Source organism: Pristiophorus japonicus, chromosome 3, assembly GCF_044704955.1.
Source record: "Pristiophorus japonicus isolate sPriJap1 chromosome 3, sPriJap1.hap1, whole genome shotgun sequence".
Classification (NCBI taxonomy): domain Eukaryota; kingdom Metazoa; phylum Chordata; class Chondrichthyes; family Pristiophoridae; genus Pristiophorus; species Pristiophorus japonicus.
Genome location: NC_091979.1, coordinates 277,951,288 through 277,966,613, shown reverse-complemented (window position 1 = coordinate 277,966,613; position 15,326 = coordinate 277,951,288). Strand labels below are relative to the sequence as shown.

General features: G+C 43.5%; 1 protein-coding gene across 2 annotated transcripts in view; it reads right to left on the bottom strand.

Annotated features, from left to right (window-relative positions):
* The window catches only part of dock1 (dedicator of cytokinesis 1), an 816,280-nt gene that overhangs the window by 202,332 nt on the left and 598,622 nt on the right, over positions 1–15,326 (bottom strand). For both annotated transcript variants that reach the window (XM_070876753.1, XM_070876754.1), the window contains exon 31: positions 13,211–13,311. In XM_070876753.1, the coding sequence (XP_070732854.1) occupies positions 13,211–13,311 (101 nt within the window). The remainder of the gene's footprint in view (positions 1–13,210; positions 13,312–15,326) is intronic.

The following is a 15,326-nucleotide window of genomic DNA, read 5'->3' as shown; positions in this document are numbered from 1 at the left end:
AGAATGCCTCTCGCAACAGCTTGTGTTGTTTCAAAGAGTGGCCGCTGCTCACTCCCCAGGAACGGACTACCCACATCTCCACAGAAAAAGTATTGAAAGAATTCCAAGATAACGTTTGCTGGGTTCCATATTTTAGCAAATGCCGTTCCAATTTGGATCGGCTCTAACTCCAAGGGCACAGATGACTCTCTGTGAAAATTTACCAGGCCATTGTGTATTGGCCCCCACCCCACCCCACTCCAGCTCACTATTAATTGAAGTGCAAGGGAGCTTACAGATCGGTGCGCAGTTGCACACCTTACAGGGAACAGTGTCTACAAGATGCACTGCAGCAACTCGCCAAGGCTTCTTCGACAGTATCTCTCAAAAAACGAGCAACCTCTACCATCCAGAAGGACAAGGGCAGCAGGTATATTGGAATACCACCACCTCTAAGATCCCATCCAAGCCACAGATATAGAAACATAGAAAATAGGTGCAGGAGTAGGCCATTTGGCCCTTCGAGCCTGCACCGCCATTCAATGAGTCATGGCTGAACATGCAACTTCAGTACCCCATTCCTGCTTTCTCGCCATACCCCTTGATCCCCCAAGTAGTAAGGACTACATCTAACTCCTTCTTGAATATATTTAGTGAATTGGCCTCAACAACTTTCTGTGGTAGAGAATTCCACAGGTTCACCACTCTCTGGGTGAAGAAGTTTCTCCTCATCTCGGTCCTAAATGGCTTACCCCTTATCCTTAGACTGTGACCCCTGGTTCTGGACTTCCCCAACATTGGGAACATTCTTCCTGCATCTAACCTGTCTAAACCCGTCAGAATGTTAAACGTTTCTATGAGATCCCCTCTCATTCTTCTGAACTCCAGTGAATACAAGCCCAGTCGATCCAGTCTTTCTTGATATGTCAGTTCCGCCATCCCGGGAATCAGTCTGGTGAACCTTCGCTGCACTCCCTCAATAGCAAGAATGTCCTTCCTCAAGTTAGGAGACCAAAACTGTACACAATACTCCAGGTGTGGCCTCACCAAGGCCCTGTACAACTTTAGTAACGCCTCTCTGCCCCTGTACTCAAATCCCCTCGCTATAAATGCCAACATGCCATTTGCTTTCTTAACCGTCTGCTGTACCAGCATACCAACCTTCAATGACTGATGTACCATGACACCCAGGTCTCGTTGCACCTCCCCTTTTCCTAATCTGTCACCATTCAGATAATAGTCTGTCTCTGTTTTCACAACCAAAGTGGATAACCTCACATTTATCCACATTATACTTCATCTGCCATGCATTTGCCCACTCACCTAACCTATCCTGACTTGGAAATATATCGCCGTTCCTTCATTGTCACTGGGTCAAAATCCTGGAACTCCCTATCTAACAGCATTGTGGGAATACCTTCACCACCCGAACTGCAGTGGTTCAAGGCGGCGGCTCAAGGGCAACGATGGATGGGCAATAAATGCTGGCCTTGCCAGCAACAACCACATCCTGCGAATGAATTTAAAAAAATCTTCCCTCAAACAACAATGTATCACAGTTGCAATATTGGGACCGAAAATCAGAAATGTGCAGACACAGCAGCCTGTAATATCAATTTGTGATATCAGGCAAAATAATGGAACTACATTTGCTTGCCTCATATATCCTAAGTACAGCAGCAACTGTCTCCAGATAACTTTTCTCAGGCTCCTGTAACTTCCTGTTGTGCCTCTTGATGTAGTTTTATTCAATTCCTTTCAGCCCTTACCTCAAGCCCCCTCCCTCCATCCACTCCCCAATGTAATTTGTTTTTTTTCTCCAATTCCCTCCTGTGCCCACTCTGCAACCTCCCATTGTATGAACCAGAAATCAAACCTGGGACCTTCTGGCATTTTGGGCTTTATAATACAATAGCACTTGGTAGTGCTTTTACCTACTAGGCCATTGGGAGAGCTCAAGTAGGTCTTTTGTATCATTGTGTTATTGTAGTCATCACTGTAAATGATTTTAAAAGTCCTGTGAAATAACAGCAAATACTCCACTTTTATCTAGTTCACTTACACGAAGGGACACAGCTAGTACCCAAAACAGCAACACATTGGCAAATCAGTCGAGTTGCATATGCACATCCATGTCATTATGTATATACTTCACATGGAAAGATTAGCTTTTATTAAAAACAACATTGCTGCAATAACTTTGTTTACAAATAAAAAGCAGCAGAAAACGGAGAATTTCAGCCTCCATACAGTACCTACTGCTAACGGGTCTGGAATACAATTTTTTAGGGTCGGATAGTGATCATTTGAGGAATAAAGTTTTTTGTTTTTGTGATGACTTGTATTTTATTAGGATAATGCTGAACCATGAGTTATCAGATAGGTACCAATTATAACTCAGTCAGCCTTGGTGGCTCAATAGTTCCATACACATATGCATCTTTAACTGAAAAGAGTGGGTTTGTACCATAACAAAATCCATTTTTAATCTATTAGAAATTGTCACACAAGGAAAACAGATATTCTTCCAAGCTTAATGAGACATCATCTGTGTGCCAGTATGAATGAAGAGTACAATGGTTCATCGCTGAACAAAATAGCATAAGAAGACAGCTGTCAACATATGTACAGAAATTTAGGTCAACAGACATGAAATCTATTAAATCAACTTCCATAGTTTCCTGTCCAGTCAAATCAATTGCTGTATAAATCTACTGAACTTTTGTGTCTTTTGATTAAATTGTGCTACATCTTGTAATGTATTTTCCTATTAAGAAAAAGAAGAGGCTCCATCAGTTTAACTGTCAGAACGCATTACATATTGTGTGTTAATATGGTAACTGCACATCTTTAATGCATTTTCTTCCCCCATGTGTGAAATGCTGGCTGGAATAAATGCATGCTATCAATTATTCCTCACAATTATTTCATAGAAACAGAAACATAGAAAATAGGTGCAGGAGTAGGCCATTCGGCCCTTCTAGCCTGCACCGCCATTCAATGAGTTCATGGCTGAGGATAGTTTTCTTTTTATTGTAGCAAAACCAGTAAGTGATTTGTGGACTAAATTCCAAATGCCGAAGTTGAATTTCACACCTATGTTACATTTTTTCAGGGAGGCCTTGAGGGTGTCCTTGAAGCTTTTTCTCTGCCCACCTGGGGCTCGCTTGCAGTGATGGAGCTCGGAGTAGAGTGCTTTTTTCGGGAGTCTTGTATCAGGCATGAGGGCTATGTGGCCCGCCCATCAGAGCTGATTGAGCGTGATCAATGCTTCGATGCTGGCCTGAACGAGAACACCGACGTTGGTATGCCTATCCTGCCAATGGATTTTCAGAATTTTGCGGAGGCAACGCTGGTGGTATTTCTCCAGTGCTTTGAGGTGCCTACTGTACATTGTCCATGTCTCTGAAGCATATCATCATCATCACACAGTCCCTCGAAATCGAGGAAGATTTGCTTCCACTCCGAGTTCTTAGGTGACTGAACAGTCCAATACAGGAATTACAGTCTCTGTCACAGGTGGCACAGACAGTCGATGAAGGAAAGGGCGGGTAGGACTGGTTTGCCGTACGCTCCTTCCGCTGCCTGCGCTTGTTTTCTGCATGCTCTCGGCGACGAGACTCAAGGTGCTCAGCACCCTCCCAGATGCACTTCCTCCACTTAGGGCAGTCTTTGGCCAGGGACTCCCAGATGTCGGTGGGGATGTTGCATTTTATCAAGGAGGCTTTGAGGGTGTCCTTGAAATATCCTCTGCCAATCTTGGGATAGCTTGCCGTGTAGAAGTTCCAAGTAGAGCGCTTGCTTTGGGAGTCTTGTGTCAGGCATGTGAACAATGTGGCCCCGCCCAATGGAGCTGGTCAAGTGTGGTCAGTGCTTCAAGGGTGGGAATCACTATTGCTCTGTAGACCATGAGTTTGGCGCCAGATTTGAGATCTTGGTCTTCAAACACTCTATTCCTCAGGCGGCAGAAGGCTGCACTGGCACACTGAAGGCGGTGTTGGACCTCGTCATCGATGTCTGCCCTCGCTGACAGGAGGCTCCCAAGATATGGAAAGTGGTCCACGCTGTCCAATGTCTTGGAAACATAGAAAATAGGTGCAGGAGTAGGCCATCGGCTCTTCGAGCCTGCACCACCATTCAATAAGATCATGGCTGATCATTCACCTTAGTACCCCTTTCCTGCATTCTCTCCATACCCCTTGATCCCTTTAGCCGTAAGGGCCATATCCAACTCCCTCTTGAATATATCTAATGCGGAAAAACACCCCAAGACGCTTCACAGAGGCGTGATCAGGTGCAAATGTACGCAGAGCCAAAGAAGGGGATATGAGGATTGGGTGATCAAAGGCTTGGTCAAAGGGGTGAATTTTCGGAAGGTTCTTAAAGGAGAAGAGAAAGTTAGACCCAAGGTGATCAAGCACGGCTTCTGCAGGTGTTGGATTTCAAGGTGAGTCATATCACATGATGTCCAGAATTCATAATTGCCTCTATTGTTCTAGCCAATCTGCTATTAACACATCATATGGGATGTTGCTGATTCGTTTGCTTCTTCTTACTTATCCATTGTCCTGACTAATCTCCAATATTAGCATATCTTAATTGGACCAAAATGTTATGGTTCACTTTGACAAGACACCTGACAGGCTGACAGAACAAATTCTAACATGAGACATGTGTAATATAGTTTTTGTAAGAGCTGTGCCCTGTTACAGATTAAATAAAGCCACTAATGATGAGGTTTATAAACCAAAAGAGAGCAACTGATTTCATGATTTTTAAGAGTTTGTCTGATTGTCTCATGATTTGAGATGGTGGGGCAGCAATATGACATTACTATATTTATGCTTTTAAGTGGTTGCTGTTAAAATTTGCTCATGGACAAAAAAGTTCCGCTCAAAGGAGTTTGTGGCCCACTCAGTACAAAAATAAATTATAGGGAACATTGCTTGTAGATCATAGAAATTTACAGCACGGAAGGCGGCCATTTCGGCCCATCGTGTCCACGGGTCCCCTGTGGTCATCTCCTCCAAAACAGATATACCACTTTGGATATTGTTGGGAGAGATGGCTCATCAGGGGAAGGCAGCAGCAACCAAGTTCATGGCACCACGGGTGGCTCTGCTGCACAGGAGGGCAGGAAAAAGAGTGGGAGAGCTATAAAGGTAAGTGATTCTATTGTAAGGGGAATAGATAGGCATTGCTGCGGCCACAATCGAGACTCCAGGATGGTATGTTGCCTCCCTGGTGCAAGGGTCAAGGATGTCTCGGAGCGGCAGCAGGGCATTCTGGAGGGGGAGGGTGAACAGCCAGTTGTCGTGGTGCATATAGGTACCATAGAAACATAGAAACATAGAAAATAGGTGCAGGAGTAGGCCATTCGGCCCTTCTAGCCTACACCGCCATTCAATGAGTTCATGGCTGAACAAGCAACTTCAGTACCCCATTCCTGCTTTCTCACCATACCCCTTGATTCCCCTAGTAGTAAGGGAAATATAGGTAAAAAACGGGATGAGGTCCTACAAGCTGAATTTATGGAGCTAGGAGTTAAATTAAAAAGAAGGACCTCAAAGGTAGTAATCTCAGGATTGTTACCAGTGCCACGTGCTAGTCAGAGTAGAAATAGCAGGATAGTTAAGATGAGTACATGGTTTGAGGAATGGTGCAAGAGGGAGGGATTCAAATTCCTGGGATATTGGAACCGGTTCTGGGGGAGGTGTGACCAGTACAAACCAGACGGTCTGCATCTGGGCAGGACAGGAACCGATGTCCTTAGGGGGGCGTGTTTGCTAGTGCTGTTGGGGAGGGTTTAAATAATATAGCAGGGGGATGGGAATCTATACAGGGAATCAAAGGGAAGTAAAATGGGGGCAGAAGCAAAAGATAGAAAGGAGATAAGGAAAAGTGGAGGGCAGAGAAATCAAATGCAAAAATCAAAAAGGGGCACATTACAACATAATTCTAAAAGGACAAAGAGTGTTAAAAAAACAAGCTTGAAGACACTGTGTCTCAATGCAAGGAGCATTCGTAATAAGGTGGATGAATTAACTGCGCAGATAGCTGTTAACGGATATGATGTAATTGGGATTATGGAGACATGGCTTCAGGGTGACCAAGACTGTGAACTCAACATTCAAGGGTATTTAATATTCAGGAAGGATAGATAGACAGAAAGGAAAAGGAGGTAGGGTAGCATTGCTGGTTAAAGAGGAGATTAATGCGATAGTAAGGAAGGACATTAGCTTGGATGATGTGGAATTTGAATGGGTAGAGCCATGGAACACTAAAGGGCAGAAAACGCTAGTGGGAGTTGTGTACAGACCACCAAACAGTAGTAGTGAGGTTGAGGATGGCATCAAACAGGGAAGAGGCATATAAATTGGCCAGAAAAAGCAGCAAACCTGAGGACTGGGAGAAATTTAGAATTCAGCAGAGGAGGACAAAGGGTTTAATTAGGAGGGGGAAAATAGAGTATGATAGGAAGCTCGCAGGGAACATAAAAACTGACTGCAAAAGCTTCTATAGGTATGTGAAGAGAAAAAGATTAGTGAAGACAAATCTAGGTCCCTTGCAGTCTGAATCAGGTGAATTTATAACTGGGAACAAAGAAATGGCAGACTAATTGAACAAATACTTTGGTTCTGTCTTCACTAAGGAAGACACAAATAACCTTCTGGAAATACTAGGGCACCAAGAATCTAGCGAGAGGGAGGAACTGAAGGAAATCCTTATTAGTCAGGAAATTATGTTAGGGAAATTGATGGGATTGAAGGCCGATAAATCCCCAGGGCCTGATGGTCTGCATCCCAGAGTACTTAAGGAAGTGGCCCTAGAAATAGTGGTTGCATCAGTGATCATTTTCCAACATTCTATTGACTCTGGATCAGTTACTATGGACTGGAGGATAGCTAATGTAACTTTTTAAAAGAGGGAAGAGAGAAAACAGGAATTATAGACCAGTTAGCCTAACTTCATGGGGAAAACGTTGGAATCAATTATTAGAGATGAAATAGCAGAGCATTTGGAAAGCAGTGACAGGATCAGTCCAAGTCAGCATGGATTTATGAAAGGGAAATCATGCTTGGCATATCGTCTAGAATTTTCTGAGGATGTAATTAGTAGAGTGGACAAGGGAGAACCAGTGGATGTGGTGTATTTAGACTTTCAAAAGGCTTTTGACAAGGTCCCACACAAGAGATTAGTGTGCAAAATTAAATCACATGGTATTGGGGGTATTGTATTGATGTGGATAGACAACTAGTTGGCAGACAGGAAGCAAAGAGTAGGAACAAACAGGTCCTTTTCAGAATGGCAGGCAGTGACTAGTGGGGTACCGCAAGGTTTAGTGCTGGGACCCCAGCTATTTACAATATGCATTAATGATTTAGACAAAGGAATTAAATGTAATATCTCCAAGTTTGCAGATGACACGAAGCTGGGTGGCAGTGTGAGCTGTGAGGAGGATGCTAAGAGGCTGCAGGGTGACTTGGACAGGTTAGGTGAGTGGGCAAATGCATGGCAGATACATTATAATGTAGATAAATGTGAGGTTATCCACTTTGGTGGCAAAAACAGGAAGGCAGAATATTATCTGAATGGTGACAGATTAGGAAACAGGGAGGTGCAACGGGACCTGGGTGTCATGGTACATCAGTCATTGAAAGTTGGCATGCAGGTACAGCAGGCGGTGAAGAAGGCAAATGGCATGTTGGCCTCCATAGCGAGAGGATTTGAGTATAGGAGCAGGGAGGTCTTACTGCAGTTATACAGGGCCTTGGTGAGGCCATACCTTGAATATTGTGTACGGTTTTGGTCTCCTAATCTGAGGAAGGTCATTTTTGCTATTGAGGGAGTGCAGCGAAGGTTCACCAGACTGATTCCCGGGATGGCAGGACTGACATATGAAGAAAGACTGGATCGACTAGACTTATATTCATTGGAATTTAGAAGAATGAGAGGGGATCTCATAGAAACATATAAAAATCTGATGGGATTGGACAGATTAGATGCAGTAAGAATGTTCCCGATGTTGGGGAAGTCCAGAACCAGGGGTCACAGTCTAAGGATAATGGGTAAGCCATTTAGGACCGAGATGAGGAGAAACTTCTTCACTCAGAGAATTGTGAACCTGTGGAATTCTCTACCACAGAAATTTGTTGAGGCCAGTTCGTTAGACATATTCAAAAGGGAGTTAGATGTGGCCCTTATGGCTAAAGGGATCAAGGGATATGGAGGGAAAGCAAAAATGGGGTACTGAAGTTGCATGATCAGCCACCTATTTTCTATGTTTTTTTGTTTGTATACTGCAGCCACATTGCTTCAGTGGTAGAGGGAGTGAATGTGACCTGGTGGATGGGGTGCCGATCTAGCGGGCTGCTTTGTCCTGGAAGGTGTCAAATTTCTTCAGCGTTGTTGGAGCTGCACTCATCTCGGCAACTGGAGAGTATGCAATCACACTCCTGACTTGTGCATTGCAGGTGGTGGAAATGCTTTGGGGAGTCAGTCACCGCAGGACACCCACCCTATGACCTGCTCTTGTAGTCACAGTGTTTATGTGGCTGGTCCAATTAAGTTTCTTGTCAATGTTAACCCCCAGGATATTGATGGTGGGGGATTTGACAATGGTAATGCTATTGAATGTCAAGGTTGTAAGACTCTCTCTTATTCGAGATTATCATTACCTGCCACTTGTGTAGTGTGAATGTTACTTGCCACTTATCAGACCTAGCCTGAATGTTGTCCAGGTCTTGCTGCATGTGGGCATCGACTGCTTCATTATCTGAGGAATTGCAAATGGAACTGAACACTGCAATCATCAGATAACATCCCCACTGCTGACATGATGGAGGGAAGGTCATTGATGAAGCAGCTGAAAATGGTTGAACCTAGGACACAGGTCAAATTGAAGGCATACGGGATGCTTGCCTTTATTAGCCGAGGCATAAAATATAAGAGCAGAGCAGTTATGCTATTTCTGTATAAAACACTAGTTAGGCCACAGCTAGAGTACTGTGTACATTCTGGTCACATTACAGGAAACAAGTGATTGCACAAGACAGGGTACAGAGGAGATTTACAAGGATGTTGCCAGGATTGCAGAATTTTAGCTAGGAGGAAAGAATTCACTGGAGAAGGTACAGAGAAGATTTATGAGAATGTTGCCTGGACTGGAGAATTTTAGCTATGAGGAATGATTGCTTGGCTGGGATTGTTTTCTATGGAACAGAGGAGGCTGAGGGGAGATTTAATTGAGGTGTAGAAAAATTGAGGGGCCTAGATAGAGTGAATAGGAAGGACCTATTTCCCGCAGCAGAGAGGTTAATAACCAGGGGCACAGATTTCGAAGTAATTGGTGGAAGGGTTGGAGGGGAGTTGAAGAGTAATTGTTTCACTGAGAGGATGGTGAGGGTCTGGAACATGCTGCCTGAAAGTGCGGTAGAGGCAGAAATGCTCATCATATTTAAAAAGTACTTGTAAATGCACTTGAAATGCCTTAACCTGTAAGGCTACGGACCAAGAGTTGGAATTTGGGATTAGGCTGGATAGCTTTTTTTTGATCAGGGCAAACACGATGAGCTGAACGGCCTCTTTGTGTGCTGTAAATTTCTATGATTCTCTGATTTCTGCAGCAATGTCCTGGGGCTGAGATGACTGGCCTCCAACTACCACAACCATCTTCCTTTGTGCTAGGTATGACTCCAGTGGAGCATTTTCCCTCAGTTCCCACTGACTTTAATTCTACTAGGGCTCCTTGGTGCTACACTGGGTCAAATGCTGCCTTGATGTCAAGGTCAGTCACTCTCACCTCACCTCTGGAATTCAGCTCTTCTGTCCATATTTAGACCAAGGCTATAGTGAGGTCTGGAGCCAAGAGGGCCTGACTGAAGCCAAACTGAGCAACGGTGAGCAGATTATTGGTGAGCATGTGCCGCTTGATTGCTGATGATTGAGAGTAAGCTAATAGGGCAGTAATTTGCAGAATTGAATTTGTCTTGCTTTTTGTGGACAGGATATACCTGGGCAATTTTTCACTTTGTCAGTTAGATGCTGATGTTGTAGCTGTATTAGCTTGTCCAATTGGCTAGAGGTGCAGCTAGTTCTTCAGCATTACAACTGGGACGATGTCAGAGCCCACAGCCTTTGCTGTATTCAGTAAGTTCAGCCATTTCTTGGTATCACGTGGAGTGAAGCGAATTGACTAAAGACTGGCTTCAGTGATAGTTGGGTCCTCAGGAGGAGGCCAAACTGGATCATCCACTCGGTACTTTGTGTTGAAAATGGTTGTGAATGCTTTAGCCTTGTCTGTTGCACTCACGTGCTGGGCTCCGCTCTTGTTGAGGTTGGGAATGTTCATGGAGCCGCCTCCTCCCGTTCGTTGTTTAATTGTCCACCACCATTCATGACTGGAAGTGGCAGCACTGCAGATCTTTGATCTGATCCATTGGTTGTGGGATTGCTTAGCTCTGTCTATAGCTTGCTGCTTCCATTGTTCAGCATGCATGCAGTTCTGTGCTGTAGCTTCACCAGATTGGTGCCTCATTTTGAGGTACACCTGGTGCTGCTCCTCTATACTCCTCATTGAACCAGGATTGATCGTCTGGCTTGATAGCAATGGTGAGTGGGGGGTATGCCAGACCATGAGGTTACAGATTGTGGTGGAATACAATTTTGCTGCTGACCCACAGCGCCTCATGGGTGCCCAGTTTTGAGCTGCTAAATCTGTTCCAAATCCATCCTATTTAGCACCATGGTAATGCCACACAACACGATGGAGGGTGTCCTCAATGTGAAGATGGGATATTGTCTCCATAACGATTGTGCAGTGGTCATTCCTACCAATGTCATAGACAGATGCATCTGCAACAGGTAAATTGGCAAGGACAAGGTCAAAAAAGTTTCCCCCTCGTGTTTATTCTCACCCACTGCCGCAAACCAAATCTGACAGCTACGTCCTTCAGGACTCAGCTAGTTCAGTCAGTAGTGGTGCTACTGAGCCACTCTTGATGATGGACATTGAAGCCCCCCCAGCCAGAGTACATTCTGTGCCCTTGCTACCCTCAGTACTTCTCCCAAATGGTGTGAAACATGGAGGAGTACTGATTCATCAGCTGAGGGAGGGCGGTAGGTGGTGATCAGCAGGAAGTTACCTTGCCCATGTCCAAAGTTAATTAGAAGCATACAATTATTTAATCCAATACAATGAAGCAAAACCTTGCAGAAAAATTTCAATGCATTTCCAAAAGTTTGCCATGGTTTTTTTGTTAGTTTTAAGCTGGATGATCTCACTGCAGTGAGCATTACACTTTGCCTCAGTTAGGTTCTGCTGCTGGTTATTATCCAATGTTTTCGAAAGGAAACTGCAAGTTTTAGATATCAGGTAAGACAGGTCCCCACCACTGTCAAAACTTGTACCAACAATCATAGTCTGGACTCACACATAAAAGTGCCTTCTTGGGAGACACACTGGAGGGGTGCCAGGGCCTATGGAATTGTACCCTAGCACAAGTTACCATACTCAGGACTGGCGTGAAGGAAAGGGCAGAACACTAGAAAAAAAAGTCAAAATACCAAAACTGAAATGATTCCCCTCTCCCCCACTAAGTTATGAAATTTACCTGCGCGTTAGGTAAAGTTTACTGGAGTTCATATCAAGTCTATGTATGGTAGACATCTAAACTGAGTCCTCACCTTATCATTGCACATTCACACATACACATAGTGAGAATTATGCCATTGTTTGGACGAAAAAGTAATAAGACCTTATTTTCCGATAGCTTTGACTGAACTAACAAAACCGGCAAAGTTTGAGAATCACTCCAAACCGACACTAAACAGATTAAAGGATATGTGGTGCTTTTTATGGTACAGCTTTGTGGGGTAATACTGGAATTTAGCGGCAGTAAAATAAACTAATTTATGTGAATATTCCACAATGCATCTGTGACATCAAATATGAATTTAAAGGTAAAAAGGCTTTTTATTTAATTTTGGTACTTGCAGATAGAAACTGCATGGAATCAAACCAAAATGCCAAATTGTCAAGACCTGAATTAATTTCACTACATTTTAATATTCTGGAGCTAGTTTGTCTACCAATATAAAGTCTTAAAGGCGCTGATATTCGTTTCACATCCTTTGCCTGGGCGCTGTCCAGATCTCAGAACACATGTGTTTGGTGGTTTGGGTCATTTGCATGACCCAATTGCTCCCCCAAGGCAGCCCCCCATGGAAGGGCCTTGCGTTGGAAACAGCGCTGGAACATAGGCAGAGCTGCTGGTAGCTGAGAGACTGGCTATCAGCCTCGGGCCCTTCTGAATGTTGTTCCTCAACAGCAGCCAGAAGGCCTCCAGGCCTGAAGATCTGTGGAGAGGCTCCAAATGCCAAAATTAAAATATTTTCCCTCTCCCCAACAAACAAGAGTCTGCAAATGATAGATAGGACTTAGATTTTTAGGCTTCCTTTTCTTTGCTCGCTGGCCTCCTCAGACCATCTGATTTGAAGGGATCGCAAGCCAAGCCCAAACAACAGCTTCTTTGTGATTCCTGCTATTGCTTCATGCCAAACTGCGATAAGCGGGTTTGCAAACACCCACTCCCATCTCATTTCTATGGCTGCGCAGGTTCAGGTCTGACTATTTTAAGAAGCCCTGGAAATCTTTTATTTTCCCATAAAGGGAATAGAAACCTGATATAACGAGCGCAATAGGGAGAAATATCGGGTCCAACAAAACACAATTAAGCCCTTATTTTGTGATCTTTAAAAATATTAGAGCCATGTATGCCTGTGGCTCAACCACACTTGCAGCCATACTAAGGCCTATGCTGAACTTTGCAATGTATGGCTTGCGTCCAAATACCTGCACGTGGAAAATTTGGGCAAGGAGTCAGGCCTGAAAGCTGACTGGCTGATGATCGCAAAATCTAACCAACTGTCAACCTCAGAAAGTAGGTTGCTCATCCTCCAAGTGGAGACTTCTTTCCTTTGAAAAGTAACAAACTTTATTTTTTTCTTTCACAATTTTGTATTAATCTTACTGTTGGAGGTTGATTTAAGTTTGCAATTTCAAGATTTTTTAAATAGAAGTTTTCATGAATACTTAGAAAAAAAACATGTATACAGAAACAGCGATACCAATTGTTCAAATTCTAGAAGTGGAAACATTTTCTTCACAAACAGAAAAATGGACAATTTTCTAAGAAATCTGTTTATCATAAGATTGGAATCATTCGCTTACTTGCTGATTATTTTGGCACGTTTTGCACTGGAGAAGTTTTCCACCTGAAGTGATTCTTGAGTGAGAAAGGCAACAGCCAGGTGAAAGTAATTGTTCCATAACTGTAAATTAAACAGTAAAAGAAAGTAAGTTACAGACATAAACCATCAAGAAAACCAAACGTGGACTGACAAGTGGATTACTGTCTGTGGAATCACATTTAAATTGGCCCTGATTTTGTGAAGCCTCACCATTATCTATCAAAGCTCACTGTTATTGAAGAGCAAATTGGATAGCAAATTCCAGCGACTGCATATATGCAGTTAGCCATGAAAATCAGGAATTTGCTGTCCAAGTTGCCCGGCTCCTCCAGAAGCTTTGCTATATCTCACTGACAGACTCGCCAGTAAAATACATGGAATGCATGAAGTTGCTATACTTACCCACTAAGCTCACCAGGAAAAGTTACGGCCAGTCCATTCTAGTGTAAGTAAATTTTTTAACGGTGTGATAAGTCTTAATTACTGCCAGACAACCTGTCTGGCACTGAAAACTAACTTTTACTAAAGTGTGGAGTCTCATTCCTTCAGATTTTAATTATTGTCGGGGATTTAGAAAAATTTAAAAATTTAAATTTATTTTTTACTTTTTCATTGTCTCTTATCTCTCGTTCTTAATCGCATCTTTAAGAACATAAGAAATAGGAACAGGAGCAGGCCATACGGCCCCTCGAGCCTGCTCCGCCATTCAATAAGATCATGGTTGATCTGATCATGGACTCAGCTCCACTTCCCTGCCTGCTCCCCATACCCCTTATTCCCTTATCATTTAAGAAACTGTCTATTTCTGTCTTAAATTTATTCAATGTCCCAGCTTCCACAGCTCTCTGAGGCAGCAAATTCCACAGATTTACAACCCTCAGAGAAGAAATTTCTCCTCATCTCTGTTTTAAATGGGCGACCCCTTATTCTAAGATCATGCCCTCTAGTTCTAGTCTCCCCCATCAGTGGAAACATCCTCTCTACATCCACCTTGTCAAGCCCCCTCATAATCTTATACGTTTCGCTAAGATCACCTCTCATTCTTCTGAACTCCAATGAATAGAGACCCAACCTACTCAACCTTTCCTCATAAGTCAACCCCCTCATCCCGGAATCAACCCAGTGAACCTTCTCTGAACTGCCTCCAAAGTAAGTATATCCTTTCGTAAATATGGAAACCAAAACTGCACACAGTATTCCAGGTGTGGCCTCACCAAAACCTTGTATAGCTGTAGCAAGACTTGTCTGCTTTTTTTATCATCAGAACATCAGAATTAGGAACAGGAGTAGGCTATCTAGCCCCTCGAGCCTGCATACTCCATCCCCTTTGCAATAAAGGCCAAGATACCATTGGCCTTCCTGATTACTTGCTGTACCTGCATACTATCCTTTTGTGTTTCATGCACAAGTACGCCCAGGTCCCGCTGTACTGTGGCACTTTGCAATCTTTCTCCATTCAAATAATAACTTACTCTTTGATTTTTTCTGACAAAGTGCATGACCTCACACTTTCCAACATTATAATCCATCTGCAAAATTTTTGCCTACTCACTTAGCCTGTCTATGTCCTTTTGGAGATTTTTAGAACTTTAAGAACGTAAGAACGTAAGAAATAGGAGCAAGAGTAGGCCATACGGCCCCCTCGAGCTTGCTCCGCCATTCAATAAAGATCATGGGTGATTATCAACCTCAACTCCATCTTCCCCCTCAATCTCCATGACTCCAAAAATCTATCTATCTCAGCATTGAATATACTCAGAGACTGAGCATCCGCAGCCCTCTGGGGCAGAGAATTTCAAAGATTCACAACCCTCCGAGTAGAAATTCCTCCTCATCTCTGTCTTAAATGGCCTACCTCTTATCCTGAGACTGAGCCCCCTAATTCTAGACACTCCAGCCAGGGGAAACAACCTCTCAGCATCTACCCTGTCAATCCCCTTCAGAATCTTGTATGTTTCTATAAGATCACCTCTTATTCTTCTAAACTCCAGTGAGTATAGACCCATTCTACATAATCTCTCATCGTAAGACAGCCCTCTCATCCCAGGAATCAATCTAGTGAACCTTTGTTGCACCGCCTCCAAGACAAGTATATC